The following is a 23821-nucleotide window of genomic DNA, read 5'->3' as shown; positions in this document are numbered from 1 at the left end:
CTGGGACCAAAGATTATGACCTCGTTACATTCAATGTGGACAAACAGAGAACTTCCCAGACAGTTACATACATACTTGATGTGATATTAGTTGTGAATGTTTAGAGCTGCCACTAGGGTGTACACTGCTAAGAGACAAGAGTGTGTAACAGGAAATAGAGTCAGTCAGGCTTGCATCCATCCTAGCCATGGTCTGCTGGGTCTCTAATCCAAATGGTTATGTCTGACCCAGCCTTTTTCCAAATACCACCCTAGCAGAATTTGATTCCCAACACCCTTAGGGTAAGCAGATTCCTGAGGTTCTATCAATCTTCCAGCTTGGATGAGCAATCAGAAGAGAAGCAAGTTAATACCCTGCTCCATACAATGGTACCTGCAGCAGAGGACATTATACTTTCCAGAAGCCTCACAGCTGCTCAAATGAAACAGAGCAATACAGTTAAACAACTAAATACACATTTCATGCCATGCTTCAATACAATTTCTTGAGCTGGCACAATTTCACTTATGCAAACAAGAGAAGCATGAATCAGCAAACGACTTCATAACAGTCCAGTACAACCTAATCCAACACTGGCTATAGGGAGATGAATAAAGAACTTAATCAGAGACAGGCTTGTTGCAGAGCAGAGGGACAGCCAGCTATCAGAAAGGTTTCAGAATGATCCTAACCTCACACTAGAAGCAGCCAAGAACATAGTCCTCCAATGCCAATACATAAAGCAACAGACTCTCCTCGGGAATAACTAAGGAGCAGGCCACAAAGACATGGGAAGGAAAATACCTCAGGATGCAGAAGCAATACACACCCAAACCAGTACAGGCACAAAAGGATCCAGAGCAGCTATACTAACCTGGAGTAAGAGAAACGGAATACAACAAGAGCATGAAAGAATGCCCATGGTGTGGCAAGCCACCTCACAGCAAACTGCTTTGTCCAGCAAGGGACATGCAGGAAGTGTCTAAAAAGAGGACATTATGCAGCAGTCAGATGGTCTAAATATATGGTAGCTACTGATTTTCAAGAAGAGGATCCAAAAGACACAGATTGGACACCTTGGAGCCAGAGATGACCAAAGAGAACCACCATAGATTACCACAATCTCCTTGGGAAAGTATAGAATAGACTTCAAAATAGATTTCATGGATTTCAAGGCCAAACGGGACCATTGTGATAATCTAGTCTGCCCTCCTGTATAACTCAGTCCATAGAACTTCCCACAAAATAATCGCTACAGCATACCTTTTAGGAAAACATCCAATCTTGATTTTAAAAGTGTTTGTTATAGAAAATCCATGACCCTGGTAAATTGTTCCAAAGGTCATCCAGCTATTTTTGCATGATATTCTGGTCCTCCACCGTGTTGGCAATACCTGCCAACTTTGGGTCCTCCGCAAATTTTATTAGCACACTCCCACTTTTTGTGCCAGCGTGATTAATGAAAATGTTAAATAAGATTTGTCCCAAGACTTATCCTTGAACTCCACTAGTAAGCTCCCTCCCGCCTGACAGTTCACCTTTCAGCATGACCCATTGTAGTCTCCCTTTTAATCAATTCCTTACACACCTTTCAATTCTTATATTAATCCTCATCTTCTCCAATTTAACTAATTTCCTATCTGGAACTGTATCAAATGTTTTATTGAAATCCAGATAGATTAGATCTACTGCATTTACTTTATCTAGAAAATCAGTTATCTTGTTAAAAAAATAAATCTGGTTGATCTGGCATGATCTACCTTTTGTAAAATCATGTTGTATTTTATCCCATTTACCTCTTTGTCTTTAATTACTCTTTCAAAATTTGTTTTAATACCTTGCATACAACTGAGGTCCAACTAACAGGCCTGTAGTTTCCCAGATCACTTTTTTCACCTTTCTTAAATATAGGTACTATATTTACAATTCTCCACTCATCGCATACGTGCCCCCCCCAAGTCTCTCTTGTGGCCTGTGACATACAGGTCAGACTAGATGATCTAATGGTCCCTTCTAGCCATAAACTCTGTATACCAGCTGAGGAGTTCAATAGAGCTATGACAACTTAAGTCAATGGAGCTATGACAATTTATACCAGGCAAGAATATGCCCCAATATCTTTAAGAGGAATCAGCCTGAAGAGAAGGTGGTGACTAGTTGTCCTGGTATAGGGTGGGAATTGTATGCATAGTGGGCATGTAAAGAAAAAGTATTGGTGACAGCTGTGGAAGAAATGGAGGACTAGGGTAAATTTGGCATCAATGGTAGAATGCAAGGGATAGTAGCAAGTGATAAGAGATATGGTGTAGATCGAAGCAGAGCTGCATAGGGTCATGAAACCAGGGGTTTAAACTTGAAGCTGTTGATAATGGGGAGCCATTATAGTGCTTCAAAGAGAAGGATCAAGATGTTGGCAGGAAGTGCAGAAATGCAAGCAACAGCTATTTCTAATTTTAATTAACATCAGAGACAATTTCTTTACTTGCTAAAGATGTAGAACATTTTTTTCCTCTAGTCCTTTGAAATCCTCTGTTGCTCTCTTCACCCTGTCATTCTCTAGTCTGCAAGTGACAATCAAACATGATCTCTCATAAATATCCAACTGCAGAGAGGACAAATGACTCACCCTATGCTCATCTTTACCTCCCTAACTAGATATTTTCCATAGATCCTGTGTATGTCCAAACAGCTTGGCAGTGAAGTGCGCGACACAGGTTCCGTAAGCACATCAACAATGGCATCACCACACACTGCAAGCATGAAGCAAAACCAGGGAAAATAAGATCAAATATTTTCCTTAAAAGCTAGATAGAAATTATGATGATTAGCTGCTGGAAGCAGATACAAATAGGTGTTTAATAAAGACTATCGTATTAGGCATTAACAGGTACACTTAAATCAGCAATTAAAGAAATCTTTGATCAGCTAGAATACCCTGGTTCACCAGAAATATGCCATTTTCCAAAATACCTGAAAGACTTTGTTTTAAACCAATTTATACAATAGCCTGTTTGAACAAAAAAAATCGTTCTGTAGGAATACGTGAATTCTACACTGTTCGAAAATCCCTACCATCTGACGTAGAGGGATTTATAGGTTTAGTGGAAATTGCTTTCCCCACTATCCAGATTAAATACTGCAGGATGATTTTTTGTATGAGTAAACATCCTTCCAATAACGAAGGGACTGATAATGTCTTAAAAAGAGAAACAGAATCTACATTTTGGTTTTCTTCTTGTATGGACTATTTCTGGATATAGGACCCCAAAGTATCATGTTGACTGTCCATAAAATGCAGTTTAGCATCTTCTTGCTGTTGTGGGGATGGGTTTTGTCTACTGAATGCAGAGCTCACCGGCAAGGAAAAGAAATACATGAGGTATATAAGAAGGGCAGGTGAGTCTCCTTGTAAATTCAGATATATACAATTTGGGCAAATGCAACATTGCAGATAACTATATCATTCCTAATGCAGACCTCTGAAGTTCGTATTGCAGTGTATTCAGGGTTATCTGACCAACAAATATTGTGCTTAGCTTTTTCTTTTTCCTCCAATGTAGTTTTACATTTTTTACATCCAAAACCACTAGTATCAACAATCTGGTTTAATGTGGCAACAATCTGGTTTGCTTGTTCTTGATTATAGTAGCTTTGGGGAAGGAAAAGAGGAGTTGATTGTTTATTGCGGTAGAATTCTGGGGTATTTACAAGAGTGGATACAAAAGTTTTATTAGTTCCAACATTTCTGCAGACTACAAGGATACAATCAGTTATGCCTGTGAACAAGAAAGGACATTGAATAACCTGCAGATCAATTGCCCAGTTGTTTCCAAAAGGGCTACATGCTAATTTTTTTCCAGTGCTGCCATATGTGGTCATTTAGGAGTTTGACTGGAGGGAAATTTTCCTGATATTAGAGCAGTTTCATGTTGCGTTTTGGAGTACTCATGTTCTGTTTTGTAAAAAATGTTGAGGTCTAGTAAGAATAATTACATAACATGACCTGTACATGCAAGTAGACAAACATGAGGGGATATTGCTGGAGAAAAAAAATTCTGTGCACTTGTCTGGAAGGTATCACTGGCTTACACCTTCTAAGAAGTCAGTGTTTAAAATGATGTCTGCTGAAGCTTTCCAACACAATCTAAGATTTTCCCTTCACTGCAATCATTGTTTTTGCTCATTAGCAACTATGAATTGTCACCAATGCTATCTTAATTAACATGAGAAAAAGTAGTTTTAAGGGAGATGAAGTAATAATGGAGATGCAGTAGTGTCAGGCAGGAAGAATTCAAGCCATTTCTATAAACATCCGTGTTGGGGGAAAATCATCAGAGAATGAAGTATGGTTCCTGTCTGTCTTCAAATACTCCCCTTCTCTGCTTTCTTGAAAATGGGCCAGACTACCCTATTACAGAACTATTCCAGTGTTAATATCTGTGAATCCAAGATCCATCTTGTAAAGTATGAAATGGGTTCAATGGTGATGCCACATATCCAGAAATAAAACTGGGAAGATGGCTGCAGTGGCCCCTGTTCACAAACAGACCCAAATGGTCATTGCAAGAGATATTAAACCAATGCCACCCCTTGTTGGTTTCATTCAAGTTCACAAAAATGGCAGCGATGTTCTACCATCCTGTAGTTGACCCTAGCAAAGTAGATGGCAAGGTGTAAACTGGCAGCTTTAACAGGTTGAACAAAAATACAGTGTACAAGTTGTACAAACCTGTGTACGCCCATAATGGAGCTGTAATTAGCATCTTTATTAGAGAGATATCCCCAAGCACTTCATGAAAAATACTGTTAAGGGAAACAATAAATCCTAGTGAGGGGAGACGTTAAGAGGCACATGCCAAAGGAAGAAGGACATATTCAGGTAGCACTTGAAAATAAACAGATGGTTCTTTGTGCCTTGTGTGGTTTCATTATCCCACCAGGACCTCTGAAGCACTGAGAATCCAACTGAGGTGACACTGCTGCTGGCTGCTGTGGAGGAGAGCACACCCTGGGCCCCACCTCCTCCATACACAATTTGGGATGGTTACCTCTGCTAGTGGCCAGGCTGGCATTAGACTTGTTGTGGCCCAGGGCAGAACCTAAGGAGTCGGCCCCCCATCCCGCCTCCCTGAGCTGCTCACAGGTTGGATTTCTGCAACGCCTGAGGTCCCCTGTGGCGTGGGGCCCTGAGCATTTGCCCTGCTTGCTACCCCCTAACACCAGCTCTGCTAGTAGCAATAGCCTCGAGCAGTCCATGCAATTAGAGAAGTGTGAGGCCTGGAGCTGTGCCCAGTCCTTCCCTAGTGGTACAAAATGGAGGTGGAGGGGAAAGGTGCCTGGCACTCTTCTCTCCTGTGCGCTGCCTGTTCTGACCTAAGGTGTCAAAGACGTGGGGGAACAAGGAAATTGCTCTCTGTGGCTGTTGCTATGTGGAAAGCTCTCAAGGAGCACATGCATAGTTCCCTGTTCTGATCTATAGACACAACTGTATGTCAATTTGTTTAATATACAGAAGCAGCATCTGGGAGTGTTGCAATAGTTAAGTGCCTTTAAGTATCTCTCTATTTTTACAAAAAAGGGAGAAACATGATGAGACAGAACGTAGGAATGTAATAGTAATGGAGAGGGCTAGTAAGCAGAAAAAAGTATAAAGAACTTTATCCACAGGATGAAATAGGATATTAAGATAGTTCCAACAGAATCACTTAATAAGTAGGAAAACCCCAACCGGGGTGATGGGGCTGTTCAGCAAAGCAGGATGTTAGGCCAATCAAGCCGATCTATGTGAGGGCCCAATCACACAGGGCCAGATCCCAAGCTGCAGTCCAGCAACACTCCACTCAGCACACCTTGGGAGACCACCTTAAGCAACTTTTGTGATCCTGGATCACTCTGTAGGGCTGATCCTCCTGGGGCAATTTGGAATAGCCTGAAGGCTGGAAGGGGCAGTTCCAGCAGCCAAGGATCACCAGGGTATAGGAACACACCATCCATGCCCCCTCTACCAGTCACAAGGAGGGGGGAAGTGAGTACCCCATAGAGCAATGCTACTTCACTTGACAATCCTTACTTTGAAGTGATCCTCGACTGGCCAAGTAAGGAAGGTTTCAGATAGCTTTGCAGCAATGATCAATCTGGCCCTGGCCCAAAATCTCTCAGAGGTTTGTAGATTTTAAGGCTAGAGGTGACAATTATCATCTGGTTTGACCTCTGGTATAACACAGGCTATAAATCCTCACACAGTAATTTCCACTTCAAGCCCATAAACTTCTGTGTGAGCTGTAGCATCTCTTTTAGAGATGCATCCGATGTGCATCCGACGAAGTGGGTATTCACCCACGAAAGCTCATGCTTCATTATGTCTGTTAGTCTATAAGGTGCTACAAGACTCTTTATCTCTTTTAGAAATACATCCAGGCTTGATTTAAAGACTTAAAGTGATGGAGAACCCACCACAGTCCTAGGGAAGTTGTTGCAGTGGTTAATTATTCTCACTTTTAAAAAGAATTGCATCTTATTTCTAGTTCAAATTTGGAAACAGAAGCTAGGCAACCATTAGATCTTGTTATGCCTTTTTCTGATTAAAGATTCTCTACAGTCAGATCTCTCTTCCCCAGCTAGGTACTTGTAGAGTACTTGTAGACTGTAATCAAGTCACCTCTTAACCTTTTCTCAGCTAAACTATGTAGACTGAGCTTCTTTAGTCTCTTGCTACAAGGAATGTTTTCCAGATGTCTAATCATTCTTCTAGGACTTATTTGAACCCTTTCAACAAGGTTTTCAAAATGTTTAAGAAGCTTCATTTAAAATTAAATTAAAATGCTGATCTTAAGCCGCCGGCCTGTTCAGCCCGCTCCCGGCCTGGGGTTCTGTTCACCTAGGCCGGCAGCGGGCTGAGCGGGGCCTGCAGCCAGAACCCCAGGCTGGCAGCAGGCTGAGCAGGGCCGGTGGCTGGGACCTCAGCTGGCAAGGGGCCAGCAGCCAGAACCCCAGACCAGCGGCGAGCTGAGCGGGGCTGGCAGCCCAGACCAACAGCAGGCCAAGCTGCTCAGCCCGCTGCCGTTCTGAGGTTTCATCCGCTGGCAAAAGCGGGCTGAGCGGGACCCTAGCAGGCAGCAGCGTGCCATTAAAAATCAGCTCGTGTGCCATCTTTGGCATGTGTGCCATAGGTTGCCGACCCCTGGTCTAAGACTTTGAGACTAGACAGGATATTGTAAAGTAAGAACTGAAATGAAAAACAGTACAGAACCTACATAATGAGGTGGTGTTATAGCAGCAGACCAGGTGCCAGCTCACACCAAGACCCCTAGGCCTCTCTGAACACTGACCAATGCATAGCTGGAAGCCGTTCTGGCTCACCTTTGTTACTACTGGTAAAATAGATGTTAAGAATGTGTTTAGACTTTATGCAATGCTTGTGAGTTGCTGCCTGCATTTATCTCGCTTATAATATCAGTATCCCATGTTATAGGGTAACTACTTGCTTTGAAACTATAAAAATGTTTGCTATGCAACTGGAAACCCAGTCAGGAGAGAAGCATTACCAAGTGTGAAGTACTAGTTTACGACAAGATGCGTCATCTCCTGTCCAACAAAAGAAGGCCCATATCCATCAAATGAACAATTGTGGAATATCGGTGGACAAAAGACTTTGTTAATTGTTCCCTATCTGGAGAGGGCAATATTTCTAAACATAAGCAAGGGATCCCCAAGCTTCTTAACATGGGTTACCCCTAAAGGACATATATACAGCAGCTTCTAGTGCTTTTTGAAACCCAAGACTGATGCATTTTTGTGTGTCTGTGTGTATATGTTTGCCTACCTTAAACTTGTAAATTTATTTTGTTTTCCAAGTTAATAAACCTTTAGTTAGTTTAATATAGGATTGGATAAAAGCATGGTCTTCTGGTGAGCCAATGCTGCTAAGAGAGGAAGCAGAGAATTTGAGTATCAAACAGAATGGTTTACTAAGTTCCAGTCAGTTACACCTGTTGAAACCCTTTGAAGGCCAGCAGCCTGCACAAGTGTCACTGAGGAGATAATCTCAAGGACTCTAGAACTACACAGGTGGGGTTGATGGCCTAATTAGACCTGCAGAATTATTACTGGTGAAGATGAGCATATGAAAAGAAGCCTAGGCTCTCTGAACCCAGCTGACCGTTAGGTAAAATATCTTTTAACACTAAAATCCTGAAGCCATTGTTACTGTCATCTTTCAGACATGTGCCAGCCTACTAGATAGGTTTTGTTAAACATAGGCATACTGTCTTTTTAAAAAGGGGGTGGGAGAGAGTATCTACAACACTTGCCTCTTCACCATCTCATTGCATGACCTATCCATATTATTTCAGCTCATTATATTCTCCACATAGGAACTCTATTTCTGCTACTGTGGTGCAAGTTGTCCCACATTTCCTTCAATGGAGAGCAGTTATAACAACTGAAATATGTGCTTGCACCATAAACCATTTGGATCACCCTGGTGTTGGACGTTGGACTAAACCTATGGACTAATTCTATGAACTCTGTGCAACTCCTAAGCTCACCATCTCTACTATGAAATTGATCCCAGAAGTGTACTCATTTCTCTATGTAGAATTATCTTTTAACAAATACACATACACTCTCTCTCTTCTTTTTTGTAATACATTTTAGTTTAGTTAATAGGAATTGGCTGTAAGCCTGTATTTGGGTAAAATCTGAAATACTTATTAACCTGAGAGATAATGTGTCCTATCCTTTGGGATTGGTAGAACTTTCATATTTGATTTGGCTGTCTGGGAGGGAGCCCAAATGCTGGGTTGCTTTTAAGGGAACTGTATTTTGGCTTCTGTGGAAGCTGTTCTGTTACTAGCTGGGTGGATTTAAGTATTGGAATAACTACCAGCTTTGGGGATTGTCTGCCCCGTTCTTTGCAGTTTGCCCTAATTGAGCAACCTCAGTGTGCTCCTGGGGACCCTAGTCACACCCTCAGACTCCAAGGTCTCAGGAGTGGCCCATGACTCTCACAATTCCTCCCTGGAGTTAGCCAACAAATCCCAAGCCAGAAATTCAAATTTAATCCACTCCCACCTTTCCTAGGCTTGAGCTTTAATCCCTCATAAGTCTTCTCTGATTCTCGGTTCCTCAGCTGAGCCCCAAAACCCCATGGCTGCCTCCCAGGAGTCTTAACTCCTCTGGCAGATCTCAAAATGGGGGCAACTCCCCTCCTGTATCTTTTCCCAATTCTCCTAATTCCTGACTTTTATCAGACCATTCTCAGAAAACTGGAAAAAACTCCCTCTTTTTCCCCCTCTCCTCTCACCTTAAGGATACCCTCATTGCTTTCCAGTGGACCTGCTAATTGACATACTGAACACCTTTTCAGGTGCCAGCAGACATGGTAACTGAGCTCCCAGGCTCCTGTTAACCCACTCAGTATCACTGTGAGGTTTACATCCCATCATAGTTCCCTTCTCTTTTCTTGTTTTTCCTTTTAATTTAGGACTCAGTTACATAAAGCAACATTTGCTAAACATGCAAACGGGAAAAGCAGAGGAAAAATATGGCTAGAACAAAGGTCTCAAACACGCAGCCCACGAGATTATTTTCTGCATCCCGCGAGCACCTCGCAGCCCCCCCCCCCAGCCTGCTCTCCCCCAACGTTTACCTAGAGCGGCTCCAGCTAAGCTAAGATGGAATGTTAATGCATGTAAGAGGCTGCCAGTCCTGAAGACTTCAGCATTCTATTCACTAAACTGGTACCACATGGGTAGCAGCAGCACAAGCTTCTTAGCACTGCTCTGCCAGCTTGGGTCTGTGGAACCAGCTCCAGGGGTGAAAGGGTATGTAAAGGGTTCCACTCACTGCACATTCACCTCTTTGTGGCTAGGTCTAGGGATTAGCTTTTGCCCCACAGAGCGAGTGTCATTGGTTGCTCACCCTGTGCTTTCTCTCTCTTCACAACGCAAAGTGCTCCCTCTTTGTGATGTGCCCCACCAGCCAGGTCACAGCATACTATCCAGGATATCAAAGTCCCATTGGACAAACTATCCAGGTGCCACCTCAAGCAGTCTTCCATTCCATTTCTAAGTCAGGTGCCATTTCCCAGTGGCTGGCAGGAGAACCCCAGCCCATCTGCAACTCCAGGTCCCAGCCCAGGGGCCTTACGACTAGCAACCCAGGTCTGCACTCAGTCTCACTCCCTGTTGCTATTTCCCCAACTCCTTCCTATTCCACTTCTCTATCCCCTGCTCTATCTCTGGGTTTGCCACCAGAGCTTCCTCTACTTCTCATGGCTACTTCATCCCTCTTAGCCCCTTGCCTATCCCAGGTCAGGGTCCCAGGAATATTCTGCTCCCCAGTACAACTGCAGGCCCCTTCCTAGCAGTCTCCTGCTGACTTCACTTCTTATCTTGATAATTCTAACCCAACTCCTTCCCCACCTGGGCTTCATTTTTGAATTAGGCTTTATCAATCCCTGGCTGCCCTCCAGGTGCAGCATATATGATTAATTGGCTCCTTCTGGCTCATATTAACCTGCTCAGGAGTTGTGGGGAGTGAACACCTGATCACAGGGGAGTTCCTTCAGTCATTGGTGTTCTCATTCAGTGTTCAGGCTGGCTACCTAGACTGCCAATTAGGATAATTTTAAACTGTGTTTTGAGATGTTTATACCTCTCTGTGATGCTCTGTACCTCCGGGGAACACCCAGCAACCACATGTTCATCCTTATAAAATGATTGTGTGGGGTATCCAATGCAAAGTTTGTCATGTCGAGTGTCTTCAGAAGGATCATGATGCACTGAGCATTGTTGTTATTGTAATGTTATAGGTTATAATTTCATGTATATAGTTATGAGGCTGAAAATGTGTCTTCATGGCTTAAAATAAGCCTAGGCAAAAACTCTTGAAGAGCAGAGAGGCAGTTCACACCTCATCAGGGCATGTATGGGACAAACCTAGCCCAGCCTCACAGGAACAAAGGACACTGGCCTAGGCAGCAAGAAAGGATCTGTTGGACTCTCGAAGGAGTCACCCCCCTTCCTTTGATCAGTTTGGAACTGTGATGAGGTAATGCTCACCTGAATCTGAAGGGGGGGGCAAAGCCAAGAGGGAAGAAAGGACACGCTAAAAGGGAGAGACATTTGTCATGCTCTTCCTCTCTCTTCCACCTACATCTACAGATGTGACTGAAGCGCTGATCAAAGGGGAGAACCTGGCTGAAGGGCGACCAGCCAGCCTGTGGTGAGAAGCATCTACATTTGTAAGGACATTGAAAGTGTTAAGATCAGCTTAGAATATGTTTTGCTTTCATTTCATTTGACCAAATCCAACTTGTTCCGATTTGACTTAAAATCTATCTTTCACAGTTAATATATTTGTTTGTTTATTCTACCTGAAGCAGTGCATTTGGTTTGAAGTGCATCAGAGACTCCCCTTGGGATAACAAGCCTGGTACATAACAATTTCTTTGTTAAATTGACGAACTCATATAAGCTTGCAGCGTCCAGTGGGCATAACTGGATGGAGGTTCCTAGGGTTGTGTCTGGGACCGGAGGTATTGGCTAGTGTCATTCGGTTGCACAATCCAAGGAGCAGCTTACATGCCAAAGGCTGTGTGTGAACAGCCCGGGAGTGGGGGTTCTCACAGCAGAGCAGGGTAAGGCTGGCTCCCAGAGTCAAGGATTTGAGTGACCTAGCAGATCACCAGTCCAGATAACACGAGAGGGGAATGCTACACTCTCCATCAAGAACTAGGACAGTGACCACCTGCTTGTACCATACAGGCTATTAGCCAGCTGTTGGATGATAATTTTAAGTCATTACCAACCTGAACTGGAGATGGGTTGGTGACCTAGAGAAGAAATGCTCTGCACCTCAATATTACCCCCTGGAAATACAGTGCCTCCTCTTTAATTTTTCATTTATATTTATCAAATTAAAGAGGGCAGATTGGGGTGTAAAATAATCATTTCTGCATCCAACAGCATAGAACACAAATTGAATGTTTTAATGCCAAATGCATTTTGAAATTTCAGTGAAGTTTAGAATTTTTTAAAAAATGGGAAATTTTGAAGAGAGTCTCTACATTGTCTTTTTTTACAAAACAGTGCTGTATGTTATGAAGGTTATAGTTTCCATACATATTTAGCTTTGGTTACATTGTGAAGCAATAAGCTATAAATATGTGCAATACAAATGGGTGAAGAGAGTGAAAACAAAGGAATGCAAAAAGCTATTCCAAGCTATTCCAACTCATTCCAAGGTGCACATACATCATTTATACATGTTTTGTACTTGAAGCCAGGGACAGCTTAAGCAGAACAAAAGTTTGAATCACCATTGTGATATTGTGGTAAGATCTGATGATGTTGCATCATGACATTGTGCTGAAATGTCATACCTTAGTATAATGTTACAATGCCATGACAAATACTTTTTACTAGTAGTTTTAGAAATCTTCAAACACCCCTCTTTACCTAAAGGAGTACACAAGTCAGGGAGGAATATATGGTGGTAGCATAGAAGATCGTGTAATTCACCTACTATGAATAAAAGTGCCCATTTTACTATTAGATCTGTAAATGAATACTAATATGTACAAAATGCTTGTCTCTTGCTCCTCCAGTAATTGCCTTATCAAGCTTTTAAAGTCCTTGATTATATCATTTGGTATTGAGCAGTCTAGCTTTCATCTTACATTTTTAATAGGGTGTTGTGCGATTAGACTATAATAGAATATCATTTATTTGAATATTTTTGGATGTTTTCTACATTTTCAAATATATTGATTTCAATTACAACACAGTATACGAAGAGTACTGTTCTAACTTTTTATTTATTTTTTATTACAAATATTTGCACTGTATAAAAACAAAAGAAATAGTATTTTTCAATTCACCTAATAAAAGTACTGTAATGCAATCTCTTTATCATGAAAATTCAACTTACAAACATAGAATTATGTATAAAAAAACTGGATTAAAAATAAAACAATATAAACTTTTAAAGCCTGCAAGTCAACTCAGTCCTACTTCTTGTTCAGCCAATCACTCAGACAAACAAGTTTGTTTATATTTGCAGGAAATAATGCTGCCCGCTTCTTGTTTATAATGTCACCTGAAAGTGAGAACAGGCATTTTCATGTCACTGTTGTAGTCAGCGTTCCAAGATATTTACATGCCAGATTCACTAAAGATTCATATGTCCCTTCATGCTTCAACCACCTTCCAGGGGACATGCTTCCACATTGATGACAGATTCTGCTCGATAACAATCCAAAGCAGTGCAGACTAATGCATGTTCATTTTCATTATCTGAGTCAGATGCCACCAGCAAAAGGTTGATTTTCTTTTTTGGTGGTTTGGGTTCTGTAGTTTCTGCATCAGAGTGTTGCTCTTTTAAGACTTCTGAAAGCATGTTCCACACCTCAGCCTCTCAGATTTTGGAAGGCACTTCAGATTCTTAAACCTTGGGTCGAGTGCTATAGCTGTTTTTAGAAATCTCACATTGGTACCTTCTTAGTGTTTTGTCAAATCTGCAGTTAAAGTGTTCTTAAAATGAACAACATGTGGTGGGTCATCATCCGAGGCTGCTACAACATAAAATATATGGCAGAATGTGGGTAAAACCAAGCAGGGTACATAAAATTCTACCCCAAGGAGTTCAGTCACAAATTTAATTAACACTTTTTTTTTAAATGAGCATCATCAGCATGGAAGCATGTCCTTTGGAATGGTGGCCGAAGCATGAAGGGGCATACAAATGTTGAGCATATCTGGCACGTAAATACCTTACAATGCTAGCTACAAAAGTGCCATGCAAATGCCGGTTCTCACTTTCTGGTGACACTGTAAATAAGAAGATAGCAGTATTATCCTCTGTAAATGTAAACAAACGTGTTTCTCTTAGCAGTTGGCTGAACAAGAAGTAGGACTGAGTGGACTTGTAGGCTCTGAAGTTTTACATTGTTTTTGTTTTTAGTGCAATTATGTAACAAAAAAATCTACATTTGTAAATTGCACTTTCATGACAAAGATTGCAGTATGGTACTTGTATGAGATGAATTGAAAAATACTATTTCTTTTATCATTTTTACAGTGCAAATATTTGTAATCAAAATAATGTACACTGATTTCAGTTACAACACAGAATACAATATATATGAAAATGTAGAAAAACATCCAAAATATGTAATAAATTTCAATTGGTATTCTATTGTTTAACAGTATGATTAAAACTGCAATTAATTGCAATTATTTCGGAGTCAATCACGTGAGTTAACTGCGATTAATTGGCAGCCCTAATTTTTAAGCTTTCATACAGACAGCAGCCTACCTATCGTACTCTTCATTCAGCTACTCACTTTTATCAGGACAGAATGCATCTCGCTCTGCATGTAATTAGAGATAAACACACCTCTCAGACTATTTTTGATTCACCAAAATTAGTTCAAGGCAGCAAACCTTTTATTACTGTAATTTAAATCCAGGGTTTTCCCCCTCCAAGGATGATTTGATTTAAAAACAAATATGTTTCTCAAACTATAGGAAAGCCTATGCTTTGTTTAGGGAAAAAGAAGAATTTCCAAAGTTAAGTTGGCACTTGTATACTGTGTATATATTGTATTCTTTCATTATATTTTCCCTACTCTCCTTGTATTTGTTTCTCATTCTAATTTCTCTCTTCATTTTTCACCCCATCAGATATTTGTTCCTGTCTGATTTTTAGCCTCTTATAAGGGGGATAAAAACCTCAATGTTTGAGTTCTAGTTAAACTCTACAAGCCATAATGATTGAGTGTGTTCCAAAGTGGGCAAAACTGGTTTACCAGCCTGTCTTTACTTACATTATCGCATAGTGTCTTCTTAATGCTTCCCTTTCGTGGTTTTTAAGGGGAGATGCTCACCAACACATTTAAAAGTATCAGAGGGGTAGCCGTGTTAGTCTGGATCTGTAAAAGCAGCAAAGAGTCCTGTGGCACCTTATAGACTAACAGACGTATTGGAGCATGAGCTTTCGTGGGAGAATACCCACTTCGTCAGACACATGTAGTGGAAATTTCCAGAGGCAGGTATAAATATGCAGGCAAAAATCAGTCTGGAGATAACGAGGTTAGTTCAATCAGGGAGGATGAGGCCCTCTTCTAGCAGTTGAGGTGTGAACACTAAGAGAGGAGAAACTGGTTCTGTAGTTGGCAAGCCATTCACAGTCTTTGTTTAATCCTGAGGTGATGGTGTCAAATTTACAAATGAACTGAAGTTCAGCAGTTTCTCTTTGAAGTCTGGTCCTGAAGTTTTTTTGCTGCAGGATGGCTACCTTTAAATCTGCTATTGTGTGTCCAGGGAGGTTGAAGTGTTCTCCTGCAGGTTTTTGTATATTGCCATTCCTAATATCTGACTTGTGTCCATTTATCCTTTTCCGTAGGGACTGTCCAGTTTGGCCGATGTACATAGCAGAGATTGTCCATAGACTTACTGATGCCCCACCTTATCTCATCACTCAGCATATTGCCCTTGGGTAGTCAAATACCAAACTAGTCTTTCTTCACTCTTTCCAATCTAAGAGATGCCATGAAGCTTTGGACACAATGCTGACCATGAGATGCAGATTACATCCTGATAGATCTGTTATCGCTGGTAAATTGAGTGTTAGTATAAATGTTGATATTTTAAAATGAGAAATGTAGATACTTCCAGTTCTTTAGTCATGAAACAATTTGTTTAATTGTTGATTTTTTTAGCTGCCCATATAAAGTGTAAAAAGGCTTTATCTGGCTTTTTTCCCCCCAAAGTACTTCTTTGCATTTCCAGTGCTATCATAATATAACTAAATCAAGTTACTTGACATTTTTATTTCAATCAATCCATCCCAGAAATTCCAAGGTCATCTGTCATATGTTGCATTGTCCAACATTGGACTCAGTGTCATCTCTCTTCTAAAAAACCCCTAACATCCCATTGCCCTCCATCTCTTTAATTTTAAACTCATCAAGCAAATTAACCGTTCATACCCCCTTGAATTTTTTCTCCTCCATTTTTCAATTTAACCCCTTATAATCTATCTTTTGCTCACTTCACTGAAACTCCTCTCACTAAAAGAATAATGGTCTCATTCACCTTGAGCTACTTCCTTTTGACATAGTCAATCACATGACTCCAGGAGTTGGGATCACAAAGGGGCTATATAGCCTATGCCTTAATCCAGTCCTGCCTCCACCTCATCTCAGTTCCCCTGCTCTAATTTATTTTGCTTCTCTCCTGTCTATTTCTTTTGTATACTTTGTTCAGTCCTGCCTTTGTGCCTTCTGGCCCTTCCTACCACTCATTTTGCCTAGAATAGATCCCAACAGTATGTTCCTGGTGGTCCCTCAATCCTTTCCATCTTCAGAACTGGCATTGTACTGTCTCTCAAGATTGCTCCATATTCAAATAATATGGGGCTGGCAGGAGGATTTCATATAGAATTTTCTGGATCACTTCAAGTAATACAGTAGAACCTTTTCAGCTCATCCCACTGATCCTCACACATCATTTGTATGCAGAAAAGGGCTCTCTCTCCCCTCACTTTGCAGCAGAGATTTAATAGACCAGTGTACTGAGGTGAAATATTAAGACTTCATACTACAGATTACAAAGTATGACCAGAAGTAATGACAACTAAACTGTTTGCCAAATATCTAGATAAAGTACCGATACATTTTGTGTTACGTTCTCCGTGCTTTAAGGCTTTGTTTACAATTCAGAAATTTGCAGTACCCATGCTCATAAATGCAAATCAATGAGGTTTTATGCCACAACTTCAAAGAGTAATATTTTTTATATTGTATCTTCTGTTTCAGTCTGTGTGTGAGTGGATAAAACTAAGGGGTATAATGGCTTGTGGTCCCATGACTGCCAGTTTCCTACGCTGAACATTTGCCCTTTCTTCCTTCAGCAACTGTATGCTTTCCCCCTTGTTAAACCATCTTACTCTGCTTTCCCTCCTCCATTCCCAAGCAACGATAGTCCACTTTGAATCTCTGCTCAAACTTGCTGCACCATCTTCCGCTCCAGCACCAACTCCCCTTCTCCCACTAGTTTGGACAGTTTATTGACACATCAAATGGAGACTCACAAGAGCTCACTGTCATCCTGTCCTCATAACTCCTCCCTCTTTTCCCCATTCTTTACCATAGTCTCTGACTCTAACATCTCCTGTCTTCTATCCACTTCAAAACCTTTGACGTCTCCCCTCAACCTCATTCCCTCCAGCCCTACCTAGTGGCCTCTCCCTCTCCCTTTCCCTTATTATTGGCCTCTCTCCATTCACTGGCTTTTTCCTCCATGTTCAAGCACTCTTTTTTTTTACCTCTATCCTGCAGTAATCCACCCTTCAGCTCTATATCTCTCTCCAATTGCTCCCCCAGCTCCCACTTCCCATTTAGCTCCAAGCTCCTGGAGACTGATGTCAACTCATACTCCCTCTTCAGCTCCCTCCTTGATCTCCTGCAGTCTGGCTTCTGCCCTGGGCATGCCATTGCCCACCAAAGTCATTAACTGATGCTGAGATAACCAGAGAGGGACAGATTAGAGATTAGACAAAGAACGAGGCCCCTCACCCTATCTTTAGACAGTTATGAGCTTTCCAAGCAAATTAAATCTGTGTGATGAGGGATTTTAAGGAGTTTTTAGATCTTCACCTATTTCTGGATAAGGAGGCTCTCCTCAAAGAATAATACATATTTTAATGACTGAATATGCAAAGTATTCAGCCATTATTTATTTAGGCACCTCTTTCTCCTACTCCCTTTCCTCAGTCTTTTGGCTGCCTTTGGCACTATGGACCCCTCCCTTCTCCTCAAAACCCAAGCCTATGCTACACCAGCAAATCCTCCTGGTATAGATGCTGCTTTACCAGCAAAGGAGTTATGTATACGGTTTGTATCAGTTCCCCAAATGATATACTGGCAAAAGGCCTTTGTTGGTGTAATGATGTCTACACTAGGGCTTTACACTACACTTCCTACATCTACACTAGTATATTGGAAAGGCCTCCCAACTGTATACCCAACCTAGGTATACCCAACCTTTTGGCCAAAAAGTCTGTGGTGGAGAGAATTGAACCGTTGTTGCCAAAGTCAACACTCTGACCACTGGACCATCCTTGCTATTAGGAACCAAGATTTGGGTTTAGGTGCATCATCATTCATACCAAATAACTAGAAACTAAGGTGCAAGTCTTCAAACCTGTGCCAGCACAAGTTGCCAGGGAGATTAGCAGGTATATCTTTGACATAATCTCTCCAGGAAGTGGGGAGGCAAGTGTAAGAGGTCCCAAACCACAGGATACTCTGCCCTTCCTGGCACACAAGATGGCACTGCTGGACTGAGCTCCACACTGCACAGGAGTGCTCACTCTCTTCACAACTCCCAGTAAGCCGGTCATCCTTGCAGGATGGTTCAGCTTCCCAAATGGGGTCAGGGTTTGTCCCATAAAGAATGATTAGAGATACTTTCCCATTCAAAAGTGGACAAATAATCAGAGCTGGAGCATGATGAGGGGTGCTGGGGCTGTACTAGAGAGCTGAGACATTGTGAGGGACAGCAGGGTGGTAGGTTGCATGCACTGTTTGGACTATGCTGAGGAATTCTGGACTATGGTTGTGGGACACTTATGTGCATGGAACTTTTGTAATAAATGAACCCCACAAGGGTTGTATTTATATTTGGAAGATGCTTTAGACTATTTCTGGGAGCTCAGAGAGAGGGAAACTGAGGCAGCTGCACAAGTTGTACTGTGACCTGCCAAAGGAGGGTATTCTGGGTGTTCTGGCCTTCTTACAGGCACTTTATAGACAAGTATAATTTGGTCTCCACCAAGAGGCGCATACATTGTAAGTATATTTAATTATTTCCTAAGAACGTAAGAACGGCCGTACTGGGTCAGACCAAAGGTCCATCTAGCCCAGTATCCTGTCTACCAACAGTGGCCAATTCCAGGTGCCCCAGAGGGAGTGAACCTAACAGGTAATGATCAAGTGATCTCTCTCCTGCCATCCATCTCCACCCTCTGACAAACAGAGGCTAGGGACACCATTCCTTAACCATCCTGGCTAACAGCCATTTATGGACTTAACCACCATGAATTTATCCAGTTCTCTTTTAAACGCCGTTATAGTCCTAGCCTTCACAACCTCCTCAGGCAAGGAGTTCCACAAGTTGACTGTGCGCTGCGTGAAGAAGAACTTCCTTGTATTTGTTTAAAACCTGCTGCCCATTAATTTCATTTGGTGACGCCTAGTTCTTGTATTATGGGAATAAGTAAATAACTTTTCCTTATCTACTTTCTCCATATCACTCATGATTTTATATACCTCTATCATATCCCCCCTTAGTCACCTCTTTTCTAAGCTCAAAAGTCCTAGCCTCTTTAATCTCTCCTGATATGGGACCCGTTCCAAACCCCTAATAATTTTAGTTGCCCTTCTCTGAACCTTTTCTAGTGCCACTATATCTTTTTTGAGAGGAGGAGACCACATTTGTACGCAGTATTCGAGATGTGGGTGTACCATCGATTTATATAAGGGCAATAATATATTCTCCATCTTGTTCTCTATCCCCTTTTTAATTATTACTAACATCCAGTTTGCTTTTTTTGCCCGCATCTGCACACTGAGTGGATGTCTTCAGAGAACTATCCACGATGACTCCAAGATCTTTTTCCTGATTCATTGTAGCTAAATCAGCCCCCATCATATTGTATGTATAGCTAGGGTTATTTTTTTCCAATGTCCATTATTTTAGATTTATCCACATTAAATTTCATTTGCCATTTTGTTGCCCAATCACTTAGTTTTGTGAGATCTTTTTGAAGTTCTTCACAGTCTGCTTTGGTCTTAACTATCTTGAGTAGTTTAGTATCATCTGCAAACTTTGCCACCTCACTGTTTACCCCTTTCTCCAGATCATTTATGAATAAGTTGAATAGGATTGGTCTGAGGACTGACCCTTGGGGAACACCACTAGTTATCCCTCTCCATTCTGAGAATTTACCATTAATTCCTACCCTTTGTTCCCTGTCTTTTAACCAGTTCTCAGTCCATGAAAGGCCCTTCCCTTTTATCCTATGACAACTTAATTTACGTAAGAGCCTTTGGTGAGGGACCTTATCAAAGGCTTTCTGGAAATCTAAGGGTATGTCTACACTACCAGATTAGTTCGATTTAACTTAATTCGAATTTGTGGAATCGACCTTACAAAGTCGAATTTGTGTGTCCACACTAAGGACACTAATTCGACTTTGTGAGTCCACACTAACGGGGCAAGCGTCGACATTGGAAGCGGTGCACTGTGGGAAGCTATCCCACAGTTCCCGCAGTCCCCGCTGCCCATTTGAATTCTGGGATTTCCCCACAATGCATGCTGGGGGGAAAAATGTCGAGGGTGGTCTTGGGTAACTGTCATCATTCAACAGGCTTTCGGATGTCTCAAGGGGAGATGGAGGAGCTTACTGACTCACTCGGATCTCAGCTAAACCAATATCCCCATTGTTATTGCAGCTTGCTGTGTGCTCCACAATCTCTGTGAGAGCAAGGGGGAGACCTTTATGGCGGGATGGGAGGTTGAGGCAAATCGCCTGGCTGCTGATTACGCTCAGCCAGACATCCGTGCAATTAGAAGAGCCCAGCGGGAAGCGCTGTGCATCCGGGAGGCTTTGAAAGCTAGGTTCCTCAGGGAGCAGGGTAACCTGTGACTGTTCAGTTTCTTTACAGAGAAGCTGAACCTGCCCCTGCTTCAGTTACTGTTGACTTTCTTCTGCGGTTACATACCCCGTTCACCACGTTTCCCCCCTTCCAACACACATTTAAAAATAAAGTTAATGGAACATTGTTAATTAACAACGTTTTCTTTATTAATGAATTCATGTTAAAGGGTTGAAACAGGGACGCAGACTGTGGTGGGTAGGGTGTGCAGTGATGTTAACACCGCTTCTACACTTGAGGAATGATAGGCTCCTGCTCCTAGAGCGGTCTGCAGTGCCGGACTGGTTGTTTCAACGGAGCCTGCCATCCCTCCTTTTCGGGACTCTGTGTGCGGGGGCTACATGACCTTGTGGCGGGGGAGGACGGTTACAGATTCCCCTGCAGCGTGGCTCTGTGGTCCGGGACAAGGACCGCTGCATAAGTTCTGTAACCGCCCTCCCATGCCACAAAGTCACGTACCCCCCACCCACACAGAACATGGAAAACACCTCCCAGACCGACCAGGGTGCCTACTGACTGCACTGTGTGTGTGACCTGCTGTTGATCCTGCCCCCGTGTCTGTACCCTGGTAAAGGTGACTGTCCTATGCAATTAACAACCCCCTTCCCCCCCCTTCACAGACAGTCTTCTGTAGAAAAACTTGACGGAAATAGTAATTAACAGCAAACTACTTTTAATAATCAACTACACAGTTAGGGGATGAAACTGGGATTGGGGCTTCGGTGAGCCAGGAAGGGAAGGACTTCTCAACATTTAGGGAATGAGAGCCTTCATGTATTTGTGCACTCTGCAGGGGTGCAGTGACAGTTTTCACGGCCCCTGTTGCCCCTCCTTCTTGTTACTTTGGGTGAGGGGGGTTTGGGACTTCATGGCGCGGGAGGGCGGTTGCAGATACAGTGCAGGGGGGCTCTGTCCTCCTGCCTGCGGTCCTGCAGAACATCCACAAGGCACCGGAGCGTGTCAAATTTTCCCTGGGCATTTCCTGTGTGGCTGGTCAGAACATCCAAGCTCGGACTGCTGTCCAGAGCATCAACAGAGTGATGCACTGTGGGATAGCTCCCGGAGCTACTAAGGTCGATTTCCGTCCACACATAGGCTAATTCGACATAGCCATGTCGAATTTAGCGCTACTCCCCTCGTCGGGGAGGAGTACAGAATTCGAACTAAAGAGCCCTCTAGGTCGAACTAATTAGCTTCCTGGTGTGGACGGGTACACGGTTAAGTCGAATTAACGCTGCTAAATTCAACATAAACTCCTAGTGTAGACCAGGCCTATGTATACTATGTCCACTGGATTCCCCCTTGTCCACATGTTTGTTGACCCCTTCAAAGAACTCTAATAGATTAGTAAGACACGATTTCCCTTTACAGAAACCATGATGACTTTTGCCCAACAATTTATGTTCTTCTAGGTGTCTGACAATTTTGTTCTTTACTATTGTTTCAACTAATTTACCTGGTACTGACGTTAGACTTGCCAGTCTGTAATTGCCGGGATCACCTCTGGAGCCCTTTTTAAATATTGGCGTTACATTAGCTAACTTCCAGTCATTGGTTACCGAAGCCCATTTAAAGGACAGGTTACAAACCTTAGTTAATAGTTCCGCAACTTCACATTTGAGTTCTTTCAGAACTCTTGGGTGAATGCCATCTGGTCCCGGTGACTTGTTAATGTTGAGTTTATCAATTAATTCCAAAACCTCCTCTAGTGACACTTCAATCTGTGACAGTTCCTCAGATTTGTCACCTACAAAAGCCTGCGCGGGTTTGGGAATCTCCCTAACATCCCGAGCCGTGAAGACTGAAGCAAAGAATCCATTTAGTTTCTCCTCAATGACTTTATTGTCTTTAAATGCTCCTTTTGTATCTCGATCATCCAGGGGCCCCACTGGTTGTTTAGCAGGCTTCCTGCTTTGATGTACTTATAAAACTTTTTGTTATTACCTTTTGAGTCTTTGGCTAGCTGTTCTTCAAATTCTTTTTTTGGCCTTCCTAATTATATTTTTGCACGTCATTTGCCAGAGTTTATGCTCCTTTCCATTTTCCTCACTAGGATTTGACTTCCACTTTTTAAAAGATGCCTTTTTATCTCTCACTGTTTCTTTTACATGGTTGTTAAGCCACGGTGGCTCTTTTTTAGTTCTTTTACTGTGTTTCTTAATTTGGGGTATACATTTAAGTTGGGCCTCTATTATAGTGTCTTTAAAAAGCGCCCATGCAACTTGCAGGGATTTCACATTAGTCACTGTACCTTTTAATTTCTGTTTAACTAACCCCCTCATTTTTGCATAGTTCCCCTTTTTGAAATTAAATGCCACAGTGTTGGGTTGTTGAGATGTTCTTCCCACCACAGGGATGTTAAATGTTATTATATTATGGTCACTATTTCCAAGCGGTCCTGTTATAGTTACCTCTTGGACCAGCTCCTGTGCTTCACTCAGGACTAAATCGAGAGTTGCCTCTCCCCTTGTGTGTTCCCGTACCAGCTGCTCCAAGAAGCAGTCAGTTAAAGTATCAAGAAATTTTGCCTCTACATTTCATCCTGAGGTGACACATTCCCAGTCAATATGGGGATAATTGAAATCCCCCACTATTATTAGAGGGGTAGTCGTGTTCTTAATTTTGATAGCCTCTCTAATTTCCCTTAGCATTTCATCATCACTATACTATCCTGGTCAGGTGGTCGATAATAGATCCCTAATGTTATATTCTTATTAGAGCATGAAATTACTATCCATAGAGATCTATGGAACATGTGGATTCACGTAAGATTTTTACTTCATTTGAATCTACACTTTCTTTCATATATAGTGCCACTCCTCCCCCTGCACGACCTGTTCTGTCCTTCCGATATATTTTGTACCCCGGAATGATTGTGTCCCATTGGTTGTCCTCAGTCCACCAGGTTTCTGTGGTGCCTATTATATCAATATCCTCCTTTATCACGAGGCACTCTAGTTCACCCATCTTATTATTTAGACTTCTAGCATTTGTGTACAAGCACTTTAAAAGCTTGTCACTCTTTATTTGTTTGCCCTTTTCTGATGTGTCCAATTCTTTTTTATGTGAATGTTTATCATCTGATCTGGCCCTTACATTATCCTCTGCTCCTGACTA

At 42.1% G+C, this 23821-nt stretch overlaps 1 protein-coding gene across 2 annotated transcripts in view; it reads left to right on the top strand.

Moving 5' to 3' along the window:
* The first annotated feature begins 3253 nt into the window (after window positions 1-3253).
* LOC123367571 (gamma-aminobutyric acid receptor subunit rho-1) overlaps window positions 3254-23821 on the top strand; it is an 86428-nt gene continuing 65860 nt past the window's right edge. For both annotated transcript variants that reach the window (XM_045011893.1, XM_045011892.1), the window contains exon 1: window positions 3254-3375. In XM_045011893.1, the coding sequence (XP_044867828.1) occupies window positions 3254-3375 (122 nt within the window). The remainder of the gene's footprint in view (window positions 3376-23821) is intronic.

This window comes from Mauremys mutica, chromosome 3 (assembly GCF_020497125.1).
Source record: "Mauremys mutica isolate MM-2020 ecotype Southern chromosome 3, ASM2049712v1, whole genome shotgun sequence".
In the NCBI taxonomy this organism is placed as follows: Eukaryota; Metazoa; Chordata; order Testudines; family Geoemydidae; genus Mauremys; species Mauremys mutica.
This window is presented reverse-complemented; position numbering and strand designations above follow the sequence as displayed.